Here is a 27,037-nt window from a genome sequence, read left to right on the forward strand (position 1 = left end):
CTATCTGGCACTTTACAGAAAAGTTTAGCAACCTGCATTCTACAACTAAAACACATTATTCTTGTTTTCAAACTATATTTTATCAGATAAATACTCAAATTTACAAACTTGGTAAAATGGAGAAAGACAGGAAATTACCTTACAGTAAGCATCTATATTTTTGCATTCCAAGCACCACCACGTCAACTAGAATTTTAATATTTATAGATGTGAATGACCATGGCGATACCAGTGATTATAAAAATTAACATGATGACATGTTAGTTGACAACTAGATGTTTCATGAAATTGAGAGGCAGTATCCACACAGAAGCTGGAATAGCTGGGTGGGAATCCCAGCTCCACCAGTTACCAGCTGTGTGACCTTGAGCAAATTAATGCTCAGTGTCTCAGTTTCTTCATCGGTAAAATAGAAATGGTGACAGTAATAGTATCTATTTCACTAGGATGGTAAGATGATTCAGTCAAAGAATATGCACATAAAGTACTTAGATGAGTACATGGCATATAGTGAGCTATATATGATATTTGCTGTTTTTGTGATTTTTACTGTATTTTGTGTTCTAATAAAATTGTATATTTTAGGCAGCTGGCATGCCAATGGAAGTGGTCTCCTATAGCTACACTGAATCATTCTTCACACCACTGGAAGTGAAAGCAAATGAGGAGCATGAGGCCCAGAATACACCCCTAGTGCTTCACAGAACTTTCGCCAATTCCACTAGCCAACAGTGCTTTAAACAATTATAGATTACTTTGTCTCTGCTCTCCTCAGTGGGCGATGACCACAATGTAAACAGCACCTCCTGGAATGAGTAGTACATAACTTACATGGCCATCAGGGCACTGGACTAAAAACACTGGACTCTACTGCAAAACAAGGTTCCTAAATCAAGTCATTCCCAACAAGTATCTGTGCTGAGCTGCTTTAGCAAGCACTCTGATGAGCTTAAGGCTAAGGTTATGTCACATGGCATATCAGAAAAGCTGCAGCCAGAGCTCTTTGGGTGGTAAAGTGGTATGAATCTATGAATCCCAGCTCTGGCTACATAATAAAGAAATGTAAATTTAGATTTTTTTTATAGTGAGAAAAACATGAGCATTTGATTGAATAACTTTCCTTTATTAGATTAAGTGGTTTCCAGTTATATTTAATTACTTAAAATATATTTAGAATAACCACCTATGTTAGTCATGGGCTTGTAAAAAAATAAAATAATAAAAATAGAATAAAAGCTTTATTATATCAATGTCTCAAAAAAGAAATTCTTAGTATAATATAAAGTAATTTTAACCTAACAATTGCTAAGCTAAAATATTTTCAATTTATACAAGGATATGTGACAGGCATATCAGATATTATTCACCTCGTAGGCAAATTTATAATTAGATGAGTTTCTCTCTCATGAAAAAAATAAAATTGAAGTTAAATTAACGGCAAATTGTTCTACACAGACTAGATAAAAAATGCTAAAATGTGAGGTCAATGAGATCCAGAATAGTCAGAGAAAGCTTCCCAAAGGAGGGGGAATTCTGTGCCAGGTCTGAAGGAATGAGGCTAGACGAATACAAACTGCAAAGACAGGAAGAACAGCAGAAGTAAAGCAGGGAGATGGTGAAAGCAGCCCGATTAACCCTGAGGATAAAATCCAGTGGCAGGAGAATAAAAACATGTCTTATAAATGAATGTTCATCGCAGCATTATTTACAGTAGCCAAAAAGTGCAAACTAGAGGCCCATCCACTGATGAATGGATAACTGGTATAGCCATACAATAGAATATTATTCGACAACAAAAAGAAATGAAGTACTGATATGTGCTACAACACAGATGAACCCCAGAAACATGCTAAGTAAAAGAAGCCACTCATAAAAGACTGCATATTGTATGACTCTATTTATATGAAATGTTCAGAACAGACAAATTTAAGGAGACAAAAAGTAGATGGTGATTGCCTAGGACTGGAGAAGGTGGAGGGACACGGACGGGGATGGTAGTGATGGCTAAGGGATGTGGGGTTTCTTTTCAGAGTGATAACAATGTTCTAAAATTGACTGTGGTGATGGTTACACAACTCTGTAAATAATCTAAAAGACTGAATTTTACACCTTAAATGAGTGAACTGTATGGTATGCAAATTATATCTCAATGTTGTTTTTTAAAAATCCAAGAGGGATCTAGATAATTTTCTTAATTCTCTACTTTAGATATACATACTATACATAATCTAAATACCTCTATGTTTTTATAATATATTTTAAATGAAAGGAAAATGAAGGAAATGCCTATTTTAAATAGTTTATAAATTAACCTAAAATATTTGTATTTTGGAGAAAAGTTAATGGCCTTTCTGTACAAATTAATTTGAAATCCATAAAATAAATCAACACAGATTCTGTATCCATTCACAAAAGTGAAAATAAGAAATAAGACAATTTTCTGGAACATTCCATTAAACATTATCCCCTAACTTAATCTGGTTTGCTTCACCATGACAATAGAAAAATCACTATAAAATACTGTTTAACAGGAAAAAAACTCTCTCAACTTCCATGAGGAATGATGTATAATTCTCAACTTTCATAAGGGTAAATATTATTTTTTTTAATGTGTAATTATAAGAAAAAATGGCAGAATGAAAGTCAGAGTTTAATAAACAAGATAGGTGCGGTGGCTCACATCTGTAATCCCAGCACTTGGGAGGCTCAGGCAGGTGGAACACGTGTGGTCAGGAATTCGAGACCAGCCTGGCCAACATGGTGAAACCGTGTCTCTATTAAAAATACAAAAATTAGGCCAGGCGTGGTGGCTCACTCCTGTAATCCCAGCACTTTGGGAGGCCAAGGAGGGTGGATCACCTGAGGTTAGGAGTTTGAGACCAACCTGGCCAACATCGCAAAACCCTATCTCTATTGTAAATACAAAAATTAGCCAGGCCTAGTGGTGGGCACCTATAATCCCAGCTACTCGGGAGGCTGAGGCAGGAGAATCGCTTGAACCCAGGAGGCGGAGGTTGCAATGAGCCAAGATCATGCCACTGCACTCCAGCCTGGGCTACAGAGTGAGACTCTGTCGCAAAAAAAAAAAAAAAAAAAAAAAAAAAAAAAAAAAAAAAAAAAAATTAGCTGGGCATGCTGGCACACACCTGTAATGCCAGCTACTCAGGAGGCTGAGGCAGGAGAATCACTTGAGCCCGGGAGGTGGAGGTTGCAGTGAGCTGAGACAGTGCCACTGTATTCTAGCCTGGGCAACAGAGTGAAACTGTCTCAAAAAAAAAAAAAAAAAAGCAGCAAGTGTATTATAAAGATAATAAAATTTAGGCCAGGTGCGGTGGCTCACGCCTGTAATCCCAGCACACTGGAAGGCTGAGGCGGGTGGATCACGAGGTCAGCAGATGGAGATCATCCTGGCTAACACGGTCAAACCTCGTCTCTACTAAAAAAAAAAAAAAAAAAAAAAAAAAATTAGCCAGGCGAGGTGGCGGGCGCCTGTAGTCCCAGCTACTCGGGGGGCTGAGGCAGGAGAGTGGTGTGAACCTGGGAAGTGGGGCTTGCAGTGAACCGACATTGTGCCACCGTGCCACCATGCTCCAGCCTGGGCGATAAAGCGAGACTCCATCTCAAAGAAAAAAAAAAAGTTAATAAAATTTAAATTAATTATAACGAAAATACAAAAGAAGGTTACCTACTAAATTAGTATGATAAAACACTATATATTTAACCAGTTATAGATTAACTGTTGACATGTTAAATTTCATACATACTTGATTTCTGATTTGACCTAATTTCTTCTTTAAATCCTGTGTCTCATCCTCTAAATTAATACGATAACGTGATGTAACCTCCAGGGAAGCCTCTGACATAGATTGTTTTTTTAGGGTATCAGCCAGTTCTTGTTGAAGTTGTCTCACAACAACCTGATAAGACATTTTTGTTACTGATTTTTTAGACAATTCAAATTGACAAGAATAAAAATAAAATTACATCAACTGAAATATATAAAAAGCTACTGACAGAAAAGTATTAAGAGATATAGCAATATACTTCAGTTTATCTGGGAAATCTGGAATTAACTGTCAAAATAACACGCTTAATTGAATCTTAATTTCAAAATACTCATTTCAGGTATGAGCATTTCCATTTATCTGTTTCATGGTGGCAGATAAATGGAAATGTTCTTAAGATGTGGCAACATAAAGACATTAAAATTTTATCTTCAGCAGTAAAAGACTACATTATTCACATTAGTTTACTATTCATACTAGTCTATTAACAGCTCGTAACTTAAAACTCAAAATTTCATAGATGATACAATGTCTTTACTCAAAGTAAAGCACCTCTCAGCTCTTTTATTTGCTGAAAACAAGGGATGTTTCTAAACTGATAGCGTAAATAAGCTTATCTATTTATTTTTATAGTTAACTACATAACCGTATATTATTTTAAATTTTCTTTCGGGAGGTTTGAAAAATATTTATCTTTCTTGATACTTACTTCTCTTTCTGCCTTTTCATTTTCATATTGATACTGTCTTTCTTTTAAGTGATTACATTCACTGATTAACTCCTTATTTCTTTCTTCTAGCAGAAGACTTTGCTTTTCGCTCTCAGCTTGAAGTTTTTGCACAATAGCATGAAACTGGTCTTGAATATTAATCACTGTCTTCTCTTTATTGTCAGCCTTGTTGTGGGCATCATCCAGTTGTTGTCGAAGCAGCATATTCTCACTTTGTAGTTGAGACAATCTCTCCTCTACAGACTCCTGCTTTCCAATGTATTTATTCACTTTAACTTGTTCATTTTGATACTTTTGTTCCATTTCCTTCATTTGACACTGGGTTTGGCTTAGGTCCTTTTGTACCCGTTCTAAACCCAAAGTCTTTTCTCTGAGGGTGTCTCTTGTGTGATGGAGCTCAATTTCTAGGCTATTGAGTTTACTTTCAGTTTTAAATAGTTGTTGAGAAAGAATCTCATTGTTATCTTTTAGGTGAGACGCATCAAAATTCATTTTGTCCTGTAAACGAGACCACTCATCTCTTGCTCTCTGGAAAGCAAGTTCTAGGTCTCTTTTTGATGTCTCACTTTGATCACGATCATGTATAGCAGCAGCCAATCTCGAACGGTATGATTCAACTTCTGCTTCTAGTCTTTCCTTGCTTTGTTTTTCACTCTCCAGTTTAGAATTTAGCATTGTATTCTCAGCTGTCAGAACACTAAGCCGTCCATTATACTGGGATATTGTTTGTGTTAATGTTTCCTCATTCTGCTTTATAGTCTTCTGAAGGTCTTCATTCTTTTCTTTTACAATTTCAAGGTCCTCAAAACATTTCTTTTCTTTTTCCTGGTTTTGATTTTTTATCGTGTCTATTTCTAGTCTTAGCATAGCAATTTCTTCCTGCAACACGCTATTTTTATGCAGTAGGTCTTTTTCTTCTTCATGACTATGAGAAGTCTAAGTAAAACAAAGGAAACTTTGAGTTAGCACCCAAGAAAATGACATATCATGATTTCCTTTGAAATTAAAGAATAAGCTGTACATTTTACAATAAAGGGTTGCAACAAGTGTATATCCAATTGAAAAAAAAAGTTGGATCAAAACTCAAACCTTATAGAGCATTAACTCCCCAAAGTTCAAAAATTTATTTGAAGACAATTAATCCATGAAAGTAAAACAGAAATCACTAGAAAATTTTTAAGAATCTCAGAATTGGAAAGGCCTTTCCCTGAAGTACAACAAATTCAAAAGCATAAAAGATTAATAATTTGATCACATTAAAAAATTGGGTTTATATTCTGATATCTAACCCATACACCAACCCATAGTAAGAGCCTTGGCTCTGCATATATCTGGACAGACGAAATTTCCCGCAGTTTTTCAGGTTTCTTTTTTCTGAGAATATTCTATATTCTACTTTTCTCACATCTTTATAGTCAGTTATAACAATTAAGTTTATTGATGAATAATAAATCTAGGCATTGTACTAAGCACTTCTACTGTATCAATGGACTCATTTAGTATCACAATTTTGAAAAGGAAAAGTTAAAAAAAATATAAGCAGCTGTATGATTTTCCCTGGGGCTTCTGACTCTATTTGTAATCTTCTTTCACTAAATCAGTTATTTCTGTGGTATAAATATTTAAATACAAAAGAAGACTTTTATTTCACAACACTAATGGTAAATAGGACAAAATCTGTAGAGCTCCTCTTAGAAAATCATGAGATGATTTGTTGTCGCAATAACTTTCGTTTCCTCTTCATAATGTTTGAAACTGTAATAATGTGAAACAGGGAGAAATATGCTGAACTGTTTTACTAGGAACAAAATACTTATTACTAAATTATCACTAAGTATATATCATGGCATATCATTGTTTCAAAAGCTCTTTGTACCAAAATAAGATACTACTTAGAGCACACTATTACTCTTCTCAAAAGTGAGAAGATTAATATCCAAAATATGGTCACTGAACTGGCTGTACTTTTCCTCCCTTCCTGTGGGTGGAAGTAATAAACTAACCTCTCCATTAATATATCAAGGTGATGAAATCACTTCCAAAAACTCAAGCATTTATTGTTAGTAGCAAGGGTTTTGAGATTGTGGAAAGACCATCAATTCCTATGGAAGATATTAAAAGCTTCTCCTTTGGATGAGGCCATTCTGAATGTTGTTACTTGACTGCTGCAGACAAGTGGAGCTGAATTAAGAACATCACTTTATCCAATGGACCAAAAACGCTACCACCACCCCCAAGATGTACATATATGGCTTAAAAATCCTCAATACTTTCCAAGATGCATATATAGTTGGTTTTTAAAATATATACACATACAAATACATATACACACACAAATACATATATACACATATTTGAAAATGACTAAAGGAAATAGAAATACCTCAGAATTCATTTTCCTTTGAGTCATTTCAATCTCCTTTTGTTTGGAAAGGTGACTGGTCAGAATTCCATCTTGTAACATTCTGGCATTCTGTTCTCGAGAAAGTTGCCTCTGAGTGTCATTTCGCTCTTGTATGACCTAGAGATATAATAAGTTTTGGGTCTATTAGCATTTTTTAAAAGTCTAAAAGGTTAATCAAGAGCAGAATTTTAAAACAAAAAAAACTTATAAAAAGGAAATAGCGGCCGGGCGTGGTGGCTCAAGCCTGTAATCCCAGCACTTTGGGAGGCCAAGACGGGTGGATCACAAGGTCAGATGGAGACCACCCTGGCTAACCCGGTGAAACCCCGTATCTATCAAAAAATACAAAAAACTAGCCGGGCGAGGTGGCGGGCGCCTATAGTCCCAGCTACTCGGGAGGCTGAGGCAGGAGAATGGCGTAAACCCGGGAGGCAGAACTTGCAGTGAGCTGAGATCCAGCTACTGCACTCCAGCCTGGGCGACAGAGAGAGACTCCATCTCAAAAAAAAAAAAAAAAAAAAAAAAAAAGGAAATAGCATATTAAAATGCAAGAACCTTTATTACTCAAGAATTACTCAAATTTTAATCATATAAATGTCAGCTAAATTCATCAAAGAGCAAAAACGGTTCTTAAATACAGGCAAATAAAGAATTGTGAAATAAAATGTCAAACATTTTACTAGTTTCATCATAATTTTAGAGATATTTAGCCTGTATTTTAACATTAAATGCCTAAATTAACATTTATGTTAGTGATTAAACTCAACTTATCCTCCATTCCTTCATTCAGAAAACAGAGTCTGAGCATCTATTAGGTGCCAAGATTTATCATGAATAATTTTAGTTATAAAGGTCATAGGTCAGCTTAAGATGAGATAACATTTTTGTTTTAAACCTAGATAATATATATGAAATCAAAAGCATAAGTAATAGTGATGAAATAAAGTTAAAAATATGAAATTTTTATCCAAAATTAATTTACCTGATTCAAATTACTTTTTACAGTCCTCAATTCCATCTCCAGTGTTTGGAGACTCAGTTCAAGCTGTTGTTTCACTTCAACTTCTTTCCTATATTGCTCTTCTTTCCTTCTTAACTGTTCCCTAATTTTTTCATACAACATATCAGCATTTCTTCTCTTCTCTTCTTCTTGGTTTAAGCTAAATCTGCAGTTAAAGATGCTTATCTTAAAATCTGTATTGTTACAAAATAAAAAGTTCATTGTGTGATCTGCTGCTTCATATGTTGGTTTATCACCCTAATACAATTTCTGTGTTCTTGAATATCTTTCCTTTCTAGTTCTCCGATTTTTAATTTCTCACTTCAGTCTTTTCCAAAGGACATATATACTTGAAAGGCAGTGATGAAAGAACATTCTGTTAACTGGTAGGTTTCTGTTACAAGTACTTCTGGTAAATATTATGGAAAAGGATATTGGAAATGATCCAATAAAGATGCAAGTTGAAAATTATCTTTTTGGCCGGGTGCCAGTGGTTCATGCCTGTAATCTTATCACTTTGGGAGGCTGAGGAGGGCACATTACTTGAGGTCAGGAGTTCGAGACCAGCCTGGCCAACAGGGTGAAACCACATCTCTATTAAAGATATAAAAAATTAGCCAGGTGTGGTGGCATGCGCCTGTAATCCCAGCTACTCAGGAGGCTGAGGCAAGAGAACCCGTGAGGCAGATGTTGCAGTGAGCCGAAATCACGCCACTGCACTCCAGCCTGGGCAACACAGCAAGACTCCATTTCAAAAAAAAAAAAAAATTTAGGTTGAAAAAATGGGCATTTCATTCTCTATTAATTGAAACGTAAATTAACATAAACTTTCTTGAGAACAATTTAAAAATCTGGATCAAAGGCCTTTTTAAAAAAAATTCCTATAAACAATTCTATATTGAAGAATTTATTCAAAGTAAATAATTAGAAATATAGAAAAAGATTTATAAAAAGGTATTCCTTCCAGCATTAACTATAATACAAAAAAATTGTAAACCCAAAACTTATTCTATTAAATAAATAACGAGACTTCTGTATGACAAACTTCTACATAGCCATTAAAGTGATTTAAAAGAATATATATTTAGTAGATGTTCATAGTTAAGAACTAGTTATATTATTTCCAAGAATTTCACACTCCACAAGACTAAGCTTTCTTCCCTGCTAAGCCCCAGAAGGTAAGTCAGCAATTACAAGAATTCTATATATCTTTAGTACAAATAGTTAAACATTTCTTTAAAACTAGGCTATCATACCTCAAAGAGCACAGTTCTCGTTCCCATTCAACTTTTTGATGCTCTAACTGTGATTTTATTTCTTTTGTTTCAGATAGCTCCTTTTGTAGTACATTAACCTTATCTTCCATTTTTTTAATTTTTACTGTAAGTAGTTCACAGTGATTTTTTTTAAGTTCTAATAATCTTTCACACGAAAGAGCTGCATCCTGGATTTTCAATAGGCTAACAGAATCTGTATCAGGGAGAAAACAAGACAGAAATATATGAGTACTTTTCGCATATAACACACTATACACTGTAACTCATTAAGACACTGACCAATTATATACTGAGGGCCTATAATGTGGAAGACATTAAACTAAGCTCTGCAGATATAACAGACAAGACCTCTGCACTTGCTTAGCTTAAAGTATAGTTAAGAAAGACAAAAAAAGTCACAATTATGAATTCAGATAGATGCTGTAAGGAAGCAAGAGTTCTATGACCACAAAAGATAATTTGATCTATACTGGGCCCAGGTAAGATTTCCCTGAAGGAGAGGTGGCTACAATGAGAAATGAAGGACGAGAAGGCAGCAGTTCAGCAAAGGGGGAAGAAAAGCATCTAGCCAGTCTGTGGTATGTGCTGAGCCTCTAGTGCAGTCTGCTTCAAGTACTAACTTTCCTTCTTTCCTGAAATGACCAAAGACAAAACAGACAAAATACATGAAACAATGAGTTTCAAGACAGTGGACTCAGGCAATGAACACAATGATCCTTGACAGACAAGAAACAAAAGAAGTGGCTGGGCACGGTGGGTCACACCTGTAATCCCAGCACTTTAGGAGGTGAGGTGAGCAGATCACCTGAGGCTAGGGGTTCGAGACCAGTCTAGCCAACATAGTGAAACCCTGTCTCTACTAAAAATACAAAAATTAGCAGGGCGTGGTGGCGGGTGCCTGTAATCACAGCTACTTGGGAGGCTAAGGCAGGAGAACTGCTTGAACCCAGGAGGCGGAGGTTGCAGTGAGCTGAGATTGCACCACTGTAATCCAGCCTGGGCGACAGAGTGAGACTCTGTCTCAAAAAAAAAAAAAAAGAAAGAAAAGAAAAGAAACAAAGGAAGTAAGTCTTATGGTCTTATGAATGCCCAGAGCCCGGCCTTCAGAGTTTCCAGGCCATGACGTGGGGAGGAAAAACTGACATAAAGTCCAGCAAACTCCCTGAGTTGAAGTGATGAAGCTGAGAGTCTGGTAAACGCAAAGTAGACAGAGATCACAGGACACTAGAGAGGAATGAGAGATACAGAGAAAGAACCCTGGAGATCTCCAGAGATCCCCTCTTGGGTATTGAGCAGTGTAATAAACAGTGCATGTATGCCAGGAAACTACCTGAAACCAAAGAAAAAACCACCTAAAAAAAGAGAGGAAATCCTGCCTGGTGCTTCCACAGCACCAAGAAGGGTATTCATTCCCACAGTCAGGCTGGAAAAACTCATACTTCTCAAGACAATGAATAATCAGAAAGGTATTGCCTCAGGAGTGGGGAATTAGCCCAAATCATAGAAGCAAGATAGGAAAAAGTCAAGCTGTTTATATGGAATTCAACTGTACCCCAAAATAAAGCTCAAGAAGACAAGTGGAGGCATGGAAGATATTTTTTAAAAAACCAGATTGCACTTGTAGAGATGCAAATTACAATGTCAAAGATGAAAACTAAATTAGATGGAAATAAACACAGATGAACCATCACAAAAGAAAAGATTCATAACTTTGAGACACCAATGAACTATGGAAAAAAATCCAAGCAGCTAATATATAAGCCCCCAAAGAGGGAGGAAGAGAGACAGAAAAAAAAAAAGTGAAGAAAAATTGGCCAAAACTTCCTAGACTTAATAAATTAACTATAATCCCACAGATTCAGAAAGGATATGGCTAGGAGAGAAAAAAATGAAAGCCTACTATTATAATTATACTGTATACCAGAACTATAACAAAATTATACATATATGATGTGGTATGATATTATATGAAGGTAGACTGTGATAAGTTCAAGTCATATACTATAAATCCTAAAGCAACCACTAAGATAGCAAAACAAAGAGTCATAGCTTATAAGCCAAAAAACAAAAAACCAAAAACCTGAGATAAAACTCAGGAGCATCTGTAGATCAATGGAACACAATAGAGTTGAGAAGTAGACCCACATGTATGCAGTCAACTTATTTTTGACAAAGGCACAATGGCAAATGCAGTAGGAAAAGGCTAGCCTTTCTGACGTATGATGCTGAAACAATTGCATGTCCATATCCAGAAAGATGAACTTGAATCCATACTTCAATCCATACAAAAATAGGAACTCAAAATGGATCACAGACCTAAATATAAGACCCAGAACTGGCTGGACACGGTGGCTCATGCCCGTAATCCCAGCACTCTGGGAGGCCAAGGTGGGCGGATCACTTGAGGTCGGGAATTTGACACTAGCGTGGCCAACATGATGAAATCCCGCCTCTATTAAAAATACAAAAAAGCCGGCAGGGCACAGTGGGTGGCTCACGCCTGTAATCCCAGCACTTTGGGAGACCAAGGCGGGCAGATCACAAGGTCAGGAAATCAAGAACATCCTGGCTAACATGGTGAAACCCCGTCTCTACTAAAAATACAAAAAATTTGCCAGGCCTGGTGGCGGGCGCCTGTAGTTCCAGCTACTTGGGAGGCTGAGGCAGCAGAATAAAGTGAACCCAGGAGGCAGAGCTTGCAGTGAGCCGAGATCGCGCCACTGCACTCCAGCCTGGGAGACAGAGCGAGACTCCATCCCAAAAAACAAGAAAATAAACAAACACAATAAACAAACAAAAAAACACAAAAAAAACCCCAAAACAAACAAAAAAACCTGGGTACGGTGGCACACGCCTATAATCCCAGTTACTCAGGAGGCTGAGACACAAAAATCGCTTGAACCTGGGAGGTGGAGGTTGCAGTTACAGTGCACTCCAGCCTGAGTGACAGAGTGAGATTTTGTCCAAAGAAAGACCTAAAGCTATAAAACTTCTAGAAAAAAAGCATAGGAGGAAATCTTTGTGACCCTGTGTTAAGCAAAGACTTCTTAAATGCGATACAAAAAGCAAAATCCATAATTAAACAGATAAATTGGACTTAATCAAAATTAAAAACTTCTTCTCTTCAAAAGATACCATTAAGAGAATGAAAAGTCAACAAAACAATTAAAAAATAAAATTAAAAAAAAAAAGAGAGAATGAAAAGTCAAGCCACAAACTGGGAGAAAAAAATCTCTGCAAAAAACATAGCTAACAAAGGAATAATATCAAGAATATATTATATAAAGATCTCTTCAGCTTTGCACAGTGGCAGCACTGTAGCCACCAATTAAACACAGCATAATGTATGCTAAGTGTGCATACATTTCACTTTATTACTTTGCATACATTACAGTGGGATACATAAAAAGGCCTTAAATTTCTGCAATGGGCCTACCTTTACACTCCATTCCAAGTTGTTCAATGAGCAACATAAAATTCTTGTAACTAGAGCGGGGCAGCTCACAATCCTCTGAGGCTGTTTCAGATGACTGAGTTAAGTCATCAACATCATCCATAGACTGTATTTGGTTTTTGACCTATGGGGTTGAAATAAATAACACTGTTTCAAAATGTCCCCCAAATATTTATAGCACATACAGAAGTGGTAATTATCCATCTTTCTATATGAGCAAAAACACAGGTATTTCTTTAAAAGAACTGATTTTAGTTAAAAGGATATATTATCAACGGCTAGTGCTTCTTAATCAGTTTTTCAAAGTAAATGTCTTTACAACAAAAGATTCTCTGTTTTTTTTTTCATTTCTTTTTTTTTTTTTTTTTTTTGACATCGGGTCTTGTTCTATCACCCAGGCTGGAGTGTAGCATCGTGATCATAGCTCACTGCAGCTTCAAATTCCTGGGCTCAACCAATCCTCTCACCTCAGCCTCCCAAGGAGCTGGGACTACAGGCATGCTCACCATGCCTGGTTAATTTTTTCTTAATTTTTGTAAAGACAAGGCTCTCACTATGTTACCTAGGCTGGTCTCAAATTCCTGGAGTCAAGCAATCCTCCTGCTTTAGCCTTCCAAAGTGCTGGGATTAAGGTGTGAGCCACTGTCCCAGCCCACTTTATCTTTTATAATAATTTTTTTAAACAATAATTTTGATAATTTATTTTTTACAGTACCTTGTTCTTTTCATTAGATGTTTTCTTACTAGGCCTAAAAAAAAAAAAAAAAAAAACCTTTCAGGCAAATAGTAAATATGTAAAATGTAAGGAATATCTAAAATTATTGTTTTTTTAAATAAAAGCTCTGCATTTGTAATTTATTTACCCTATTCATAAAGTTCACAGGAATATTTTTTACAGGTAATATAAAAGATAATAATTTTCTACAAGGGGTATTGAACCATAAACAGAAAAAGTAAAAGTAAGGGACAACAAAAATATACTAATATCATAACAAACAAATTTAGATCAAGCTTCCTGACAGTCAAAGCAAAAGGAAAACACAGTGTTACTTGCGTTACTCAATAGAAAGAAATATACCAGGTTTTTTTTGGTATTGACCTTTTCAATAAAAACGAGCTTTTACTGGCACTAAAACCTATTTGGAATGTATTACTTAACACCCTTACACGAGGGAAACCCTTTTTGAATGACGATATTAGCTTTTTTCAGGAGTTACAATGCAGGTACTATGCATTATTCTAAGCACTGTACGTTAAACTCATTTTAATCCTAACAATAATTCTGTGAGGTTGATAAAATATTAGATATTTTATAAAGGAAGAAACTAGGCACAGAAAAGCCAAGTAATTTGCCCAAGCACATATTGCTGGTCAGTAGCAGACCCAAAATTCAAACCCAAAAATTCTAGCTCTGAAACATATTTTGCTGTGCTGTGAAAGTAATATTTATTTTCAAGTGTTTTAAGTGATATGATAGCAGATGAATCTATATTTTCATTCTATTTCTGGTTATAATTATAAATAATAATTTTTTAATCTTGTAAATATTTTTAAAATAAAAAGACCTTATATCTAGCCAATTTGGAAACCTACTTTCAATAAGCTCAACATTTATTTTTTCTAAAGAAATTCATCAACGTTCATTCATTCATCTACTCAACTCTTTATTCATGCATTCAAAAATCCTTACTGAAGCTGGGCATGGTGCCTCACGCCTGTAATCCCAGCACTTTGGGAGGCCAAGGTGGGCAGATCACTTGAGGTCAGGAGTTCAAGACCAGCCTGGCCAACATGGCAAAATCCTGTCTCTACTAAAAATACAAAAAATAGCCAGGCATGGTGGTGTGCACCTGTAGTCCCAGCTACTTGGGAGGCTGAGGCATGAGAATTGCTTGAACCCAAGAGACGGAGGTTGCAGTGAGCTGAGATCATGTCACTGTACTCCAGCCTGGGCAACAGAACAAGACTCTGACAAAAAAAAAAAAAAGAAAAGAAAAAAAATCCTTATTGAGCATACAATATATGTCAATGACACTATTAGCATAAGGCAACATGGTTTTTAATATTTTAGAACTTTATAACCTAAAAATAAGTCTGTGATAGATTGTCAATGGTTTAATTTTCTACGGTACATAAACAAAATCCTCCCCTTCTCCCCAGAATCTAAACAACTATTAAGTTAATACACCTGATCTTACAAAATCATAGCTGTTCATGATGCTATTGTCAAAAGTACTCTGATATCTTCAATTACCAAGAATTATTTAAATTCAATTCAGTATGACCTACATGGTTTGCATGTTTATTATTAGATAATTTTTAAAAATCCATATACGATAGTTTAACTTTTAGATCGTCATCAACACATTCAATTATATAAGAATATTCCATTTCTGAAACAATTCTAAATGAACAATCTCTTTTTATACAGCAAAAAACTACATAAATAGAAGTTCTAAGAACAGTTAGTTTATTATAAATCTTTAAAAGATAAAGGATCAAGCTTTTTGAGGCTTAGACATGCAAACAAAACTAAATTTCATAAGCATTTCCTTCTCTACTGGGTCACTCCCAAAAGCATGTAAATATACTCTAAAAGCTTACGTTTTAAAATAAAAAAGAAAGAAGGCTCCCTTGAATCCCACATTCTTCTTCAGTTACCACCCGTTTACCTACTGCCTCTCAATCCAAGTTCTCTCAAACACTGTCAAAGCCCATCCACTACAGTCAGGGCTCCATGGTGACCATTTATTGAAACTGCTGCTTGTCAAAGTTGTCCTCATCTTAATCTTTCGGCAGCATGGAAACAGTCGATATTCTCTAGCTTTGGGAGACTACATCATTCTATTTTCAGAAAAAAAATTATTACTAACCTTCCTCCATAGAGAAATAAAGAAATCACAGATTTTACCTTTCTTCGTCCTCATCTATTTCACTTAAACTGCTGTCATCATCCACTTGTAGCAGGCCACCAGTTAGTAAACCGGGTTTCTCAAACACTGGTGAATTCACAGATTCTTTCGAGGTTCTCTTTACTGCCTTCATTTGCAAGGCAGGACCACTACTTTAAAAAATCCATGGGAAGTGACAGTTACATAAGAAAAAAGAAAAAAAGAAACAAAATGCAGAAAGAGAGTTAACGAACAAAAAAGAATAAAAAAAATTTTAAAATCCATTAAAAAGCCAATGTTTTCTAATAATTCTGACAAACAAAAAATTTTTATAAAATTCCAACATTTCCTCCACCTCAATTCATTCACTAATTGAAAAAACACAAATTACTAACAACATAAGAGGAAATGTATATCCCCTGCTTCAAAAACCATAATTTTATCATACCATTATGATAAAATGTGATATGTAAGAACTAATATATGAAAAGGTACATCTAAGCATAAGGACAATTTTAAAACAGAAGAGACAAAATAGAGGAGTTCACAAGACAAAAAAGTGAGAGAAAACCATTCTACTTAGAGATAGAAGGTGAGCAGAGATTAGGCCCACAGCGTCTAGATGTTTCCTAGGAACTTGAAAGAAAAAAAAGAAACTAGAGAGAGGTGAATGCTACACTAAACTTGAATGCTACAGTAAAAGGCTAGAGCTCACAAGCAATGATCTTTAGACATGGAAGTAGCAATTAGATTTGGGCTATATTTTTGGTTTTGTTTTTAAATATAACGTTTCACTTAAATGAAGTTTTTTTTTAAACAAAGTTTTAAAAATAGAATGATACACATATAACATGAAAGAAGAAATCAGGAAAATATCTGGATGGGGGAAAAAACCCTTACTTTTAGAATACCTGTATGTCATTATATGCAGCTCCAAAATAGCAATATTCTGATTAGTTATGATTTTGTTTGAAAATAAAATAATGGGTGGGGCACGGAGGCTCATGCCTGTAATCCCAGCACTTTGGGAGGCTGAGGCGGGTGAATCACGAGGTCAGGAGTTCAAGACCAGCTGGCCAAGATGGTGAAACCCCATCTCTACTAAAAATACAAAAAAATTAGTCTGGTGTGATGGCACGGGCCTGTAATCCCAGCTGCTTGGGTGGCTGAGGCAGGTGAATTGCTTGAGCACGGGAGACAGAGGTTGTAGTGAGCTGAGATCGCGCCACTGTACTCCAGCCTGGGCAACAAGAGCAAAACTCCATCTCAAAAAAAGAAAAGAAAAGAATTTGGTAACTTTTATAGACTTTTAGCCTAGTTAAATTTACCACCAGAAAATCTGTAAGTATTATTATTATTACTTTTGGAGATGGAGTCTCCAAAAGATGGAGTCCAGTTTGGAGTACAGTGGCACAATCTTGGCTCACTGCAACTTCTGCCTCCCAGGTTCAAGCGATTCTCCTGCCTCAGCTTCCCCAGTAGTTGGGTTTACAGGCGCCTGCCACCACGCCTGCCTAATTTTGTATTTTTAGTAGAGATGGGGTTTTACCATGTTTTCCAGGCTCGTCCGGAACTCTGACCTCAAGTGATCCACCTGCCTCAGCCTCCCAAAGTGCTGGGATTACAGGCATGAGCCACCGCGCCCAGTCATAACTACTTTTTGATGGTCTAAAAACATGCACAAGGATATCACTATCTATACCTACATAATTTACAGAGACTGAAATTTCCCACTGTGTTAAGAGTTGAGCGTGAGCCCCTAAAAATACCCAATATACTGAAATGTTTACATGGACTACAGATGCCTCTGTGCAGGGCTTTCTCAAACACTGGTGAATTCACAGATTGTAATTCAGATTAATTTGAGAGCCCAACATTTGGGATACTATAATAAATATCCTTAACATACATATGTATATATGTAATGTGTTTTATATAAATATCCTTAAAATACATATTATTTATCTTTAACATGTTATATATATTACATATAGGCTTACTGTATACTATACATAATATATAATAAATGTCCTTGTGTGTGTACATTTTTACATAAGTCATATTTTCCTGTAGAATCTAGTCCCAGAAGTGAAGCTGTTAGGTTAAAGATAGGAAATATTTGAAATTCTAATACATACTAAATTATCCCTCAGAAAGGATTTACAATTTCATTTACCAACAGTGTACGAGAATGCCTTTTTTCTCGCATTTGCCATCACTGGGTATTATTTTTTAAATAAAATATCAATATGACTGAAACAACTGGTATCTCATTGTTTGTTAATTTGCCTTTTTCTAATTACAAGACAAGGTTGCATATCCCTTGTATAATAAAAGTATAATATTCATTAATCATGAATATTAGTCCAAATTAGAATTAGTTTTATAGCACAATAACAATTATCTGCTGTTAAATATGCTATCGGCTTACCTAGCATACTCTTTATTTTCCTTCCTGGGAAATTGCTGATGATCAGTTTCTCCACTCCTTCTTTCTTGAATTAATCCATCATCTTCATCATTATCAGTAGCACCATCATGTATGTTTGCTGATACTTCCATTTCACTATTTCTGTGTTTTTTCCTTTCTTCTTCAACCTTCGATGAAAGTTTGATACTAAGGAATTGCTATTACTTTATTCAACAAAAAGAATTTCTCTGTTTTCACTGAGTTTATCATTTGTCTCAGTTTAACTATGGTAACTTTAGCCAATAAAAACATTTCCTGCTTACTTTAATGGGATCATTGTATATATAATTGTTATATAATTATCAGCTATTATTATAATTTTATTAATGAAATTTTTGTAAAGTCTGCTTCATTTCTGTTTGGGTAAAACAGAATTTTCCAAAATTTCAAGGACTCTTCTTAATTTTGTGCTTTTATTCCCATCCAATCTTCACTATCTACTATGAATTTTCACTCCATTTTACTGGCAGAAACAGAGAAATAAAAAGACAAAGACACAAGATGCATCTTCTTCTGCCTTTACCACCTGGATTTTACACTATGCAGCCAGATGTAGAGGATGTGACATTGCTCTAGGAAGAGAAAGGAATCTTTCCCCTTTCTGCACTAAGCTATTCTTTTCCCCAGTGTCTTTTTTTCATTTGGATCCTGGGATATCAACAAGGCGAAGGTGCTCACTGAAACACAGAAACCAAAGTTTGCCACAACATAAGGAACAGAGTGAAAGTGCTGAGTTGCTGGTGTGGAATTCTGGAGAATGAGATGCTTCCCAAATTTCACATTCAATAACCATAAAATTTTATAGTTGGAGGATACACAGTATAAGTATTAATTATCTAAGTTAGCCCCATTATCTACTGATAATGGGAGTAAAACAAGAAAGATTAAATGATCCATCCAGAGCTCCTAAAGTGGCATTATCTAGCATTTTATGGCACCAAAAGAGATGATATAACTCCATAATGCTGAATCAGATAAATTACCAGATAAATTCATCAAATTAATCAGATGAATTAAAAGCGTGACACTGGCAAAGTAATTTAAAGCCATAGCAGGGTGTGGGTAACCTCATCTACTTTTACTTTTAAAGAAGAATGTGGCTCACGCTGTAATCCCAGCACTTTGGGAGGCCAAGGAAGGCAGATCATGAGGTCAGGAGTTTAAGACCAGCCTGGCCAACATGGTGAAACCCGGTCTCTACTAAAATACAAAACTTAGCCGGGTGTGGTGGTGCACGCCTGTAATCTCAGCTACTCAGGAGGCTGAGGCAGGAGAATGGCTTGAACTCGGGAGGCGGAGGTTGCAGTGAGCCAAGATCATGCCATTGCACTCCAGTCTGGGCAATAGAGTGATATTCTGTCTCAAAAAAAAAAAAAAAAAAAGAAATAAAGAAAGAAAAAAAAGAATATCTGCAGATTATTGTTTATCTTTAAAACTCAATGTACAGAACTCAGCTTTCTACTTTGGAGTTAAATACTAAATTGCTGGCTGAGGATTTATGCTACTTATATGGTATACATGCCCAAACTTATCATATTTTATTAAACAACGTAATGTAAAGGTCTGGTTCTACAGAAATGTTTGACTGGTGATTTAAGAAACATGTAAAAGTGTATGTATTTGTTGTCAAAAATCTTTAAAGTGATCAGAATGGAATTATAAACTCCAACAGCTTGAGTCAAACAGATAAGCTCGCATTAAAAAGATCCCTTTGGCTGGGAATATTTGTTACAATACTCAGGGCTAGAAACATTTTTATATCTCTTTTAGTCACTGCTTCTTTCCCACTGTATTGCCATGTTGTTGTTTAAATAAAAGGAATTAATTTTTAAGTCAATAGGGAAAAAAACCCTAGCACTTATTACCTTTCATAAAGCAATTTCCTTTACACTTAAACTGGTTCACAAGGTCACATGGTATATGGCTAAATTAGTTTCCCAGTCCATATGTCACTTAGAAGAGCGAAGATTCATAGACTTCTTAAGTTGATTAAGGAACAAAGATTTTGAGAACATTTTCCTTAACTCCTGTTACTTAGAAGAAATAATCTATTTCTACACACAATTACATATTTAGGTAACACCATTTTATACTTGAGCTCTTCATAAGCAGAAAATCAGAATGGATCAAATAATTGATAGAGAAAAAACAAAGAGTAGCAGCAAGCAAACCTCTACCTCTTTCTGAAGTTGGACTTTTTCTTTCTCCAAAGTCTGGAACTCTACTTTTAACATGCCTATCTCATTTTTAAACCTTTGCATATCTTGCTGTAATTCTTCTTTTAGAGATACTTTTGATGTTCTCTCACTATGTGGTAGAGAAGACCTCACATTTTCTAATTCAGGTTCCATGCTTTTATAGTTATGAGCACTGCAATGATCATATAATGGCTTCTGGAACAAGTTCTGTATTGGTTTTGTTTTCTTATAAGCGTCTGTACCAGCAGAAATCCTGTGCCTTTTTATTTGAATCATATGCTTCATTTCTTTGGAGCAGATCAAATCAAAAGGTCTTTTTGGATCACTAGACTGAGGCACACGTCTGATGTCTAATTTCCAATTAGTGGTACTTTGGTTCATATTTTTTGTCATTTGCATATCAAATTCTTCTTTCATTTCACCTGTAACTACTTCTGGGTTCCTTACTTTTTTATTTTCTCTATCATTATAAAAATTCTCATCTGTGTTAAAAACATGCTCAGTGTCTGGTTTGTTAACATTTCCATGGCCTAATTTATTTTCATTTAAATAAGTCTTAGAATATGACTGGCAGACATAGTCTGGGGACCCAGAGTATGAAGGAGATGAAAAGCCATTTTCGAGACTGGGTTCTTTTTGTTCAGGCAATGCCTGGTATAGTACAGAGACAGGAGAATCTTTTCCATCACAATCAACTATATTATTTGTCAAAGAAGAGGGTACTTCCTTTAAGTTTGCACCTCCTTTAGAGTTATCATGTAGTGGCTCTTCCCCAGGATAAGCAGTAATTTTGTATTTTTCACAAGTTTCACCACAGCTCTGCTTTAACTCATTTGTGATGAGTTTCAAGTTATTTTTCCACTCTAATTTGCCTTGTTTGGTTGACATTTCTTCACCGTTTTGCACACCAGGAAGTCCTGAATATACAGATACATCCTCTCTATCACACTCCTTATTCAGTTCTGGTTCTTGAGACATTTTTTGCAGACGTGAAAGTGAAAGATTAATTTGCTTGTTTTGTTTTTCAGACGTCTTTTCTGTCAGGGTGCATGTTTTTAAAATAACTTTATCCTTGAGTAATCAAGTACGGACAAAGAACAATTAGGAAATAATTAAAATTTAACTGTTAAACTTAATCTACGTTTAGTTACTCCCAAATCACTGGAATAGTAACTAAGAAGTAAAAACTAATTTGTCTTAGCCTAAAATAGAAGAAAAGCATGAACTAGCAAAGTTAAGTGTTTCACTGTTCCTTTGGATTAAACTTAATTCATTACGTGTTAAATCCACCAAAAATAAATTAGCAGATGATCTGTAGCATTACAAAGGCATCTTCACTTAAAAAGATTTTACCTTACCATATCTCAAATACTGAGCCCCTACAATACATTTAAGTACTTTTTCCAAAGATTTATAACTGGAGAGTAGGGAAACTTTAAATTATTTGGAGCCTATTTGGAGCCAAAATAAACAACAATCAGAAAGAAAAGCAAATCTTTACATTTTGATTGAAATTATATACCATAATATGGTGTTATGCATCTGTATAGGCTATCAGCTTAAGTCCAATTCTTATATATTCTAAGGTTCATTAATAGTGGATAAAAAAATTCTGTAATATTTACTGATTTCCTAGACTGAAATAATCAGAAAGTTATGGTTTATATCCTAACAGTGGAAAGATCCCATTCTGAAAGGAATGATTTTCTTAATAACTGGGTTGATTTTCTGACCTCATTCTTTCTCTGAATGTAGACACTGAAGTTGATAGAGATCACAAGGCAGAATAAATCTTTAACCTTGGAATTAGTGACCAGGAATATAAGAATGTAAATCCTGAACCACTGGGAATGATTACTCCTTTAAGATGAATTCAACTCAGTGGCCATCAGTGTTAAAATGTTCATAATTTCTATTGTTTAATAATATGATTCAATATTTGATGTTACCATCTTTATCATGTAAGGAAGTTATAAAAATGAAAGAGGAAACAACATTCAGGAAATTTCTGGCTTCAATTCCAAGCGTAAAGATTAACTATGACAAAAACAAAAGATTAGCTATAGGTTACGATATTTTAACTAAGAATATTTTAACTAGCCTAAATGTTTTTAATACTAAATATTAAATAATGATCTATTGATTCTAAAAGGCTAGTCTGAAAGGTAATTTTATTTGAACGATGTTATATCATTAAAGCAAAGAAAACAAAATTAAAACAGAAATTTAAAACAATATATATAATACCTGTGGCTGGTTATTTTCACTTTCTTCCCTTTCTTGCTCTTCTTCTGATGCCACTTCTAAGTCACGTTCAGCTGAAAAAAATCCAAATATTTAGTTAAACGAACTACTTAGAACAGTTAGGTAAAAGGTATAGTCTTTATAGAAATAGAAAATAACATTTATTTTTATTTTATAAATTGAGAGGGTTTTCTTCTATTTGTTTTTGAGACAGGGCCTTACTCTGTCACCCTAGCTGGAGTACAGTGGCGCAATCACAAAAAGTTTGAATGAAGCCTAATCTTTAGTGGAACATTTACTTCTCAGTAAGATACTTCTAAGTATCAGCTTAATGAAGTATCTAATTAAAACTTCAACTATTATCCAAAACTTCAACAAACCACTTGGGGAGACTACTAACACTACACAATAGGTTCAACCCATACAAAGGTCTTAAAGATTCACTCACAGATTCATTCACCCAACGTAAATGAGCTAAACTGTCAGAAACAAAACAAAATTTTATGATACAGTAGGAATATATAAAGTAACACTGTAAATGTTCTCTATAACGGTATCTTTTCAACAAGGCACAAAGAGTGTTGTTCATTATTAATGAGTTCCAAAATTACTGTTACTTTTTACATCTTTATCATTGTACATCACGCTCCTTACATCTGAAACGTTTTCTATTTTGACAAATTTCTTTTCATCTTTTAAGACTAAGAGAGTTATGTGAAGTCTTCCTTGATTAGAGCTATCTTCCCCCTGATAAACAGGTGTCTCCTTCCTTGGGGCTACCTTAGTACCTTATCTTTGTACTGTATCTCTTCCATCTGAACTGTAAATTTTTTATTTATATGTTTATGCCCTTGCTCCCCAGACGGTAGGGGACAATCTTTCAAGTTATCTTTGTATAAACAGTCTTTATCTATTTTACTTGACAATTATTTACTGAGTTCCTGCTAAGTGCTAAACACTGGGGTTTAAAGAATGTAAATAAGAACAGCACGGATGGCTCACATCTGTAATCCCAGCACTCTGGGAGGCCAAGGTGGGTGGATCACTTGAGGCCAGGAGTTCCAGACCAGCCTGGCCAACATGATGAAACGCCCTGTCTACTAAAAATACAAAAATGGGCTGGGCTTGGCGATGGGTGCCTGTGATCCCAGCTACTTGGAAGGCTGAGTTAGGAAAATCGCTTGAACCTGGGAGGCGGAGGTTTGCGGAGAGCCAAGATCATGCTGCTGTACTCCAGTGAGACTCCACCACAAAAAAAAAAAAAAAAAAAAAAGAAAGTAAATAAAAGGTGTCAAAGATGGCTTTTCTAGAGATCATGCCTGAGTTGAGACTTAAAAAGTGAGGTTAGCCAGACTAAAAGGGGTAAAGGGCAGGAAAGGGTAACAGCATGCAAGGCAGCAACAAGAGAGGGAAAGAAGCCTCAGATAGCGTATTTGTCTAAAATACAAGCACCCGAGGAGAGCATCAACAGCAGTTGAGTAATCCCAGAGAAAAGGGCAGAAAGGGGAAAGGGCTAAAGATGGAGAGTTAAGCAGAAGTCAGATGATGAAAGCCTTATATGTAATCTTAAGATGTTTGAACATTTATGTTTTCAAGAGGGACTCAAGGTCCTGTTTTGCATTGGAGACAGATCACCCTAAATACTGATGGGAGGATGAATTTCAAGGGCATATGAATAAATAAAGGGAACTGAATTAGAAAATATTGCAAAACAAGAATACTGTAGGCCTAAACTGAGGGAATGTTTCCAAAAATATTTAGGATATAGAATATCAGTACCCAATATAGAGTGAATTTTTATTAAATGGATACATGTATATATCTGGGTCCCTGGAGAACTAGACTCTTCATTACTTTATAAAAGGTATTAAATGAGAAGTGAAACAATCTACAGGCACTGTTTAAGTTGTTTACTTCACGCTTTTTCTGTTTCATGTCTTCCTGTGTTGAGGGATTTCATTTAGTTATTTTGTTTTAAAAGTCCTGCTTCTTGGATCTACCAAGCTCATGAAGAAATAAGAGCAAACAAGCATATATAGTGTATAGGTAAGTAACTCTGGATTTATAGCTTGCAGTCACTACTCTAGGAGACAGCTGATCATCTTCTGTAAAATACGTTAATTTTACAAGGGAGAAAAGAAAACAAAACTATTGGGATAAAAAAATTATATAATTTATTACTGTAGACCAGATCATATGATTAAGGGCACTGAGTTAAACTGGTACATAAAGTAAAACACATTAGATGCAATTAATCAATAGACTGGGTGTCCTAAAAGTATTATTAGTAAAATTGAACTTCATATATCTTTTTTAAATGATAGAGCACTCCTTAAAACAAATATTACTAGTGAACAACTATTCATTAAAATAAGGTGACAGACTATGGGTACACAGCTGGGGATACACTATAGAGAAATTCTCAACGATTCCCACTAATACTGGGGCAGTCCATTCTATAATATCTAAAGCCATAGAAATTGTAAGAAATAATATTTGATTTGGATGGTGCTTCTTTGTTACATTACATGTAGTTATAACTAATACTTGTGAATTCAGAGCTGTAAAAATAAAGCATAAAAACCACATTGTGCGGCCGGGCGCGGTGGCTCAAGCCTGTAATCCCAGCACTTTGGGAGGCTGAGACGGGCGGATCACGAGGTCAGGAGATCGAGACCATTCTGGCTAACACGGTGAAACCCCGTCTCTACTAAAAAAAATACAAAAAAAATTAGCCGGACGAGGTGGCGGGCGCCTGTAGTCCCAGCTACTTGGGAGGCTGAGGCAGGAGAATGGCGTGAACCCGGGAGGCGGAGCTTGCAGTGAGCTGAGATCCGGCCACTGCATTCCAGCCTGGGCGACAGAGCAAGACTCCGTCTCAAAAAACAAAAACAAAAACAAAAAAAACCACATTGTGCTTGAGTAGGCAATATTTAATCTCTACCTAGTTTCCCATCCAGTCCCAAAACTCTAAATATAATCCTGGTCCTGACTCTCAAGTTTATGTTTCATATTAGCCTAAACAAAATTACTCTCTCTCCTAATTCTCTTTGTTGTTCATAGATTGTTTTGATTAGAGGAAGAATACAAATGCCCTGCTAAAAGGTATTTTGTTTGGTTGTAGGTTATATAAGGAGAGTAAACACAAAGTACTTTTGCTAAAAATGATTCTTTTCCTTCTTTTTTTTTTTTTTTTGAGATGGAGTCTTGCTCTGTCGCCCAGGTTGGAGTGCAATGGTGTGATCTTGGCTCACTGCAAGCTCCGCCTCCTGGGCTCAAGTGATTCTCCTGCCTCAGCCTCTTGAGCAGCTGGGATTACAGGCGCCCTCCACCACGCCCAGCTAATTTTCATATTTTCAGTAGAGATGGGGTTTCACCATGTGGACCAGGCTGGTCTTGAACTCCTGACCTCAGGTGATCCAGCCACTTTGGCCTTCCAAAGTGCTGGAATTACAGGCATGACCCAGCCAAAAATAATTTATTTTTAAGTTATAACTAGGCTGGGCAAGGTGGCTCACGCCTGAAATCCCCACAACTTGGGAGGCTGAGGTGGGTGGATTACCTGAGGTCAGGAGTTCAAGACCAGCCTGACCAACATGGTGAAACCCTGTCTGTACTAAAAATACAAAATTAGCCAGGCATGATGGTGCGTGCCTGTAATCCCAGCTGCTCGGGAGGCTGAGGAAGGAGAATCACTTGAACCCGGGAGGCAGAGGTTGCAGTGAGCTGAGATCATGCCATTGCACTCCAGCTTGGGCAACAAGAGCAAAATTCCGTCTCAAAACATAAAATAAAAAATAAAAGTCATAACTATGATATTATGAAGCCAAGTACTCTAGGACTGAATTCTCTGTGCTTCTGTGTTACCTTCTTTGCTTTTTGTTTGCTGGTAGCTGTGATTCACACAGGTCATGGAGAGTATCATTCTCTAATAGAAACTCAGCTCCAATAGTAATCATTTCTTTAGCTATTTCTTCCAGTTCTGTGGATGCTGACTGATTTTTGGTCACTGACTGTGATGCAGATAGATATTTATCACTGATTTTCAAATTCCTAGGTCTTTGGCAAGTCTTATTACTGAGGGTCAAGGTAGTAAAGTCCCAATCTGAAAACTCTGAAAATAAAGTTTTTACTTATTAGAATGTAAATAATATAAATCGGACTAACTTTCTTCATAGAAGCAGTCCTATGTCAACCTCTATCCTACAAACACACTACTCCTCCATGGTGACCTGTATTTTACATGTCCTTTACTTGCCACTTGCTCACAGAAGTTTAATTGACTGTCATCTCTCAGATTTTTTTCTGTTTTCATATTTTAGTATTACTTATTTACTTTGATTCACTCAGCAACCTCTGTTAACTATTTTGTTCTCCGTAAGAGATTTATTAATAATTAAAGATTCTTCAGGGATATGAATTTTTTTATGAACAAACTTTATGTCTAACCGTTTTAGGTTTAAATACGGATAGAAGTATTTGTGTGTGTGTGTGTGTGGGGGGGGGTGTGTTCTGAAGACAAAAACATTTAATAAATAAACTTCAAATAAAAACTTATTACAATGAAATGCTCTTTCCTCAATG

General features: G+C 35.8%; 1 protein-coding gene across 19 annotated transcripts in view; it reads right to left on the reverse strand.

The window, feature by feature from the left end:
• The window catches only part of ANKRD26 (ankyrin repeat domain containing 26), a 94,296-nt gene that overhangs the window by 23,877 nt on the left and 43,382 nt on the right, over positions 1 to 27,037 (reverse strand). For 11 of the 19 annotated variants that reach the window (XR_012417544.1, XM_074001270.1, XM_015455673.4 and 8 more), the window contains 11 exons: positions 22,457 to 22,527; positions 20,189 to 21,280; positions 17,973 to 18,139; positions 15,562 to 15,714; positions 13,366 to 13,399; positions 12,633 to 12,774; positions 9,176 to 9,389; positions 7,902 to 8,085; positions 6,899 to 7,036; positions 4,495 to 5,451; positions 3,765 to 3,917 (listed from right to left, as the gene is read on the reverse strand). Coding sequence is in view for 17 of the 19 variants with exons in the window: in XM_074001270.1 (XP_073857371.1) it covers positions 3,765 to 3,917; positions 4,495 to 5,451; positions 6,899 to 7,036; positions 7,902 to 8,085; positions 9,176 to 9,389; positions 12,633 to 12,774; positions 13,366 to 13,399; positions 15,562 to 15,714; positions 17,973 to 18,139; positions 20,189 to 21,280; positions 22,457 to 22,527 (3,305 nt within the window). In the remaining 2 variants the exon portion in view is untranslated. Of the gene's footprint in view, positions 1 to 3,764; positions 3,918 to 4,494; positions 5,452 to 6,898; positions 7,037 to 7,901; positions 8,114 to 9,175; positions 9,390 to 12,632; positions 12,775 to 13,365; positions 13,400 to 15,561; positions 15,715 to 17,972; positions 18,140 to 20,188; positions 21,281 to 22,456; positions 22,528 to 27,037 lie in introns of those variants that run through there. The other 8 variants (XM_074001274.1, XM_074001272.1, XM_005564834.4 and 5 more) reach the window with 4 other exon arrangements.

Source organism: Macaca fascicularis, chromosome 9 (genome assembly GCF_037993035.2).
Source record: "Macaca fascicularis isolate 582-1 chromosome 9, T2T-MFA8v1.1".
NCBI classification, from domain to species: Eukaryota; Metazoa; Chordata; class Mammalia; order Primates; family Cercopithecidae; genus Macaca; species Macaca fascicularis.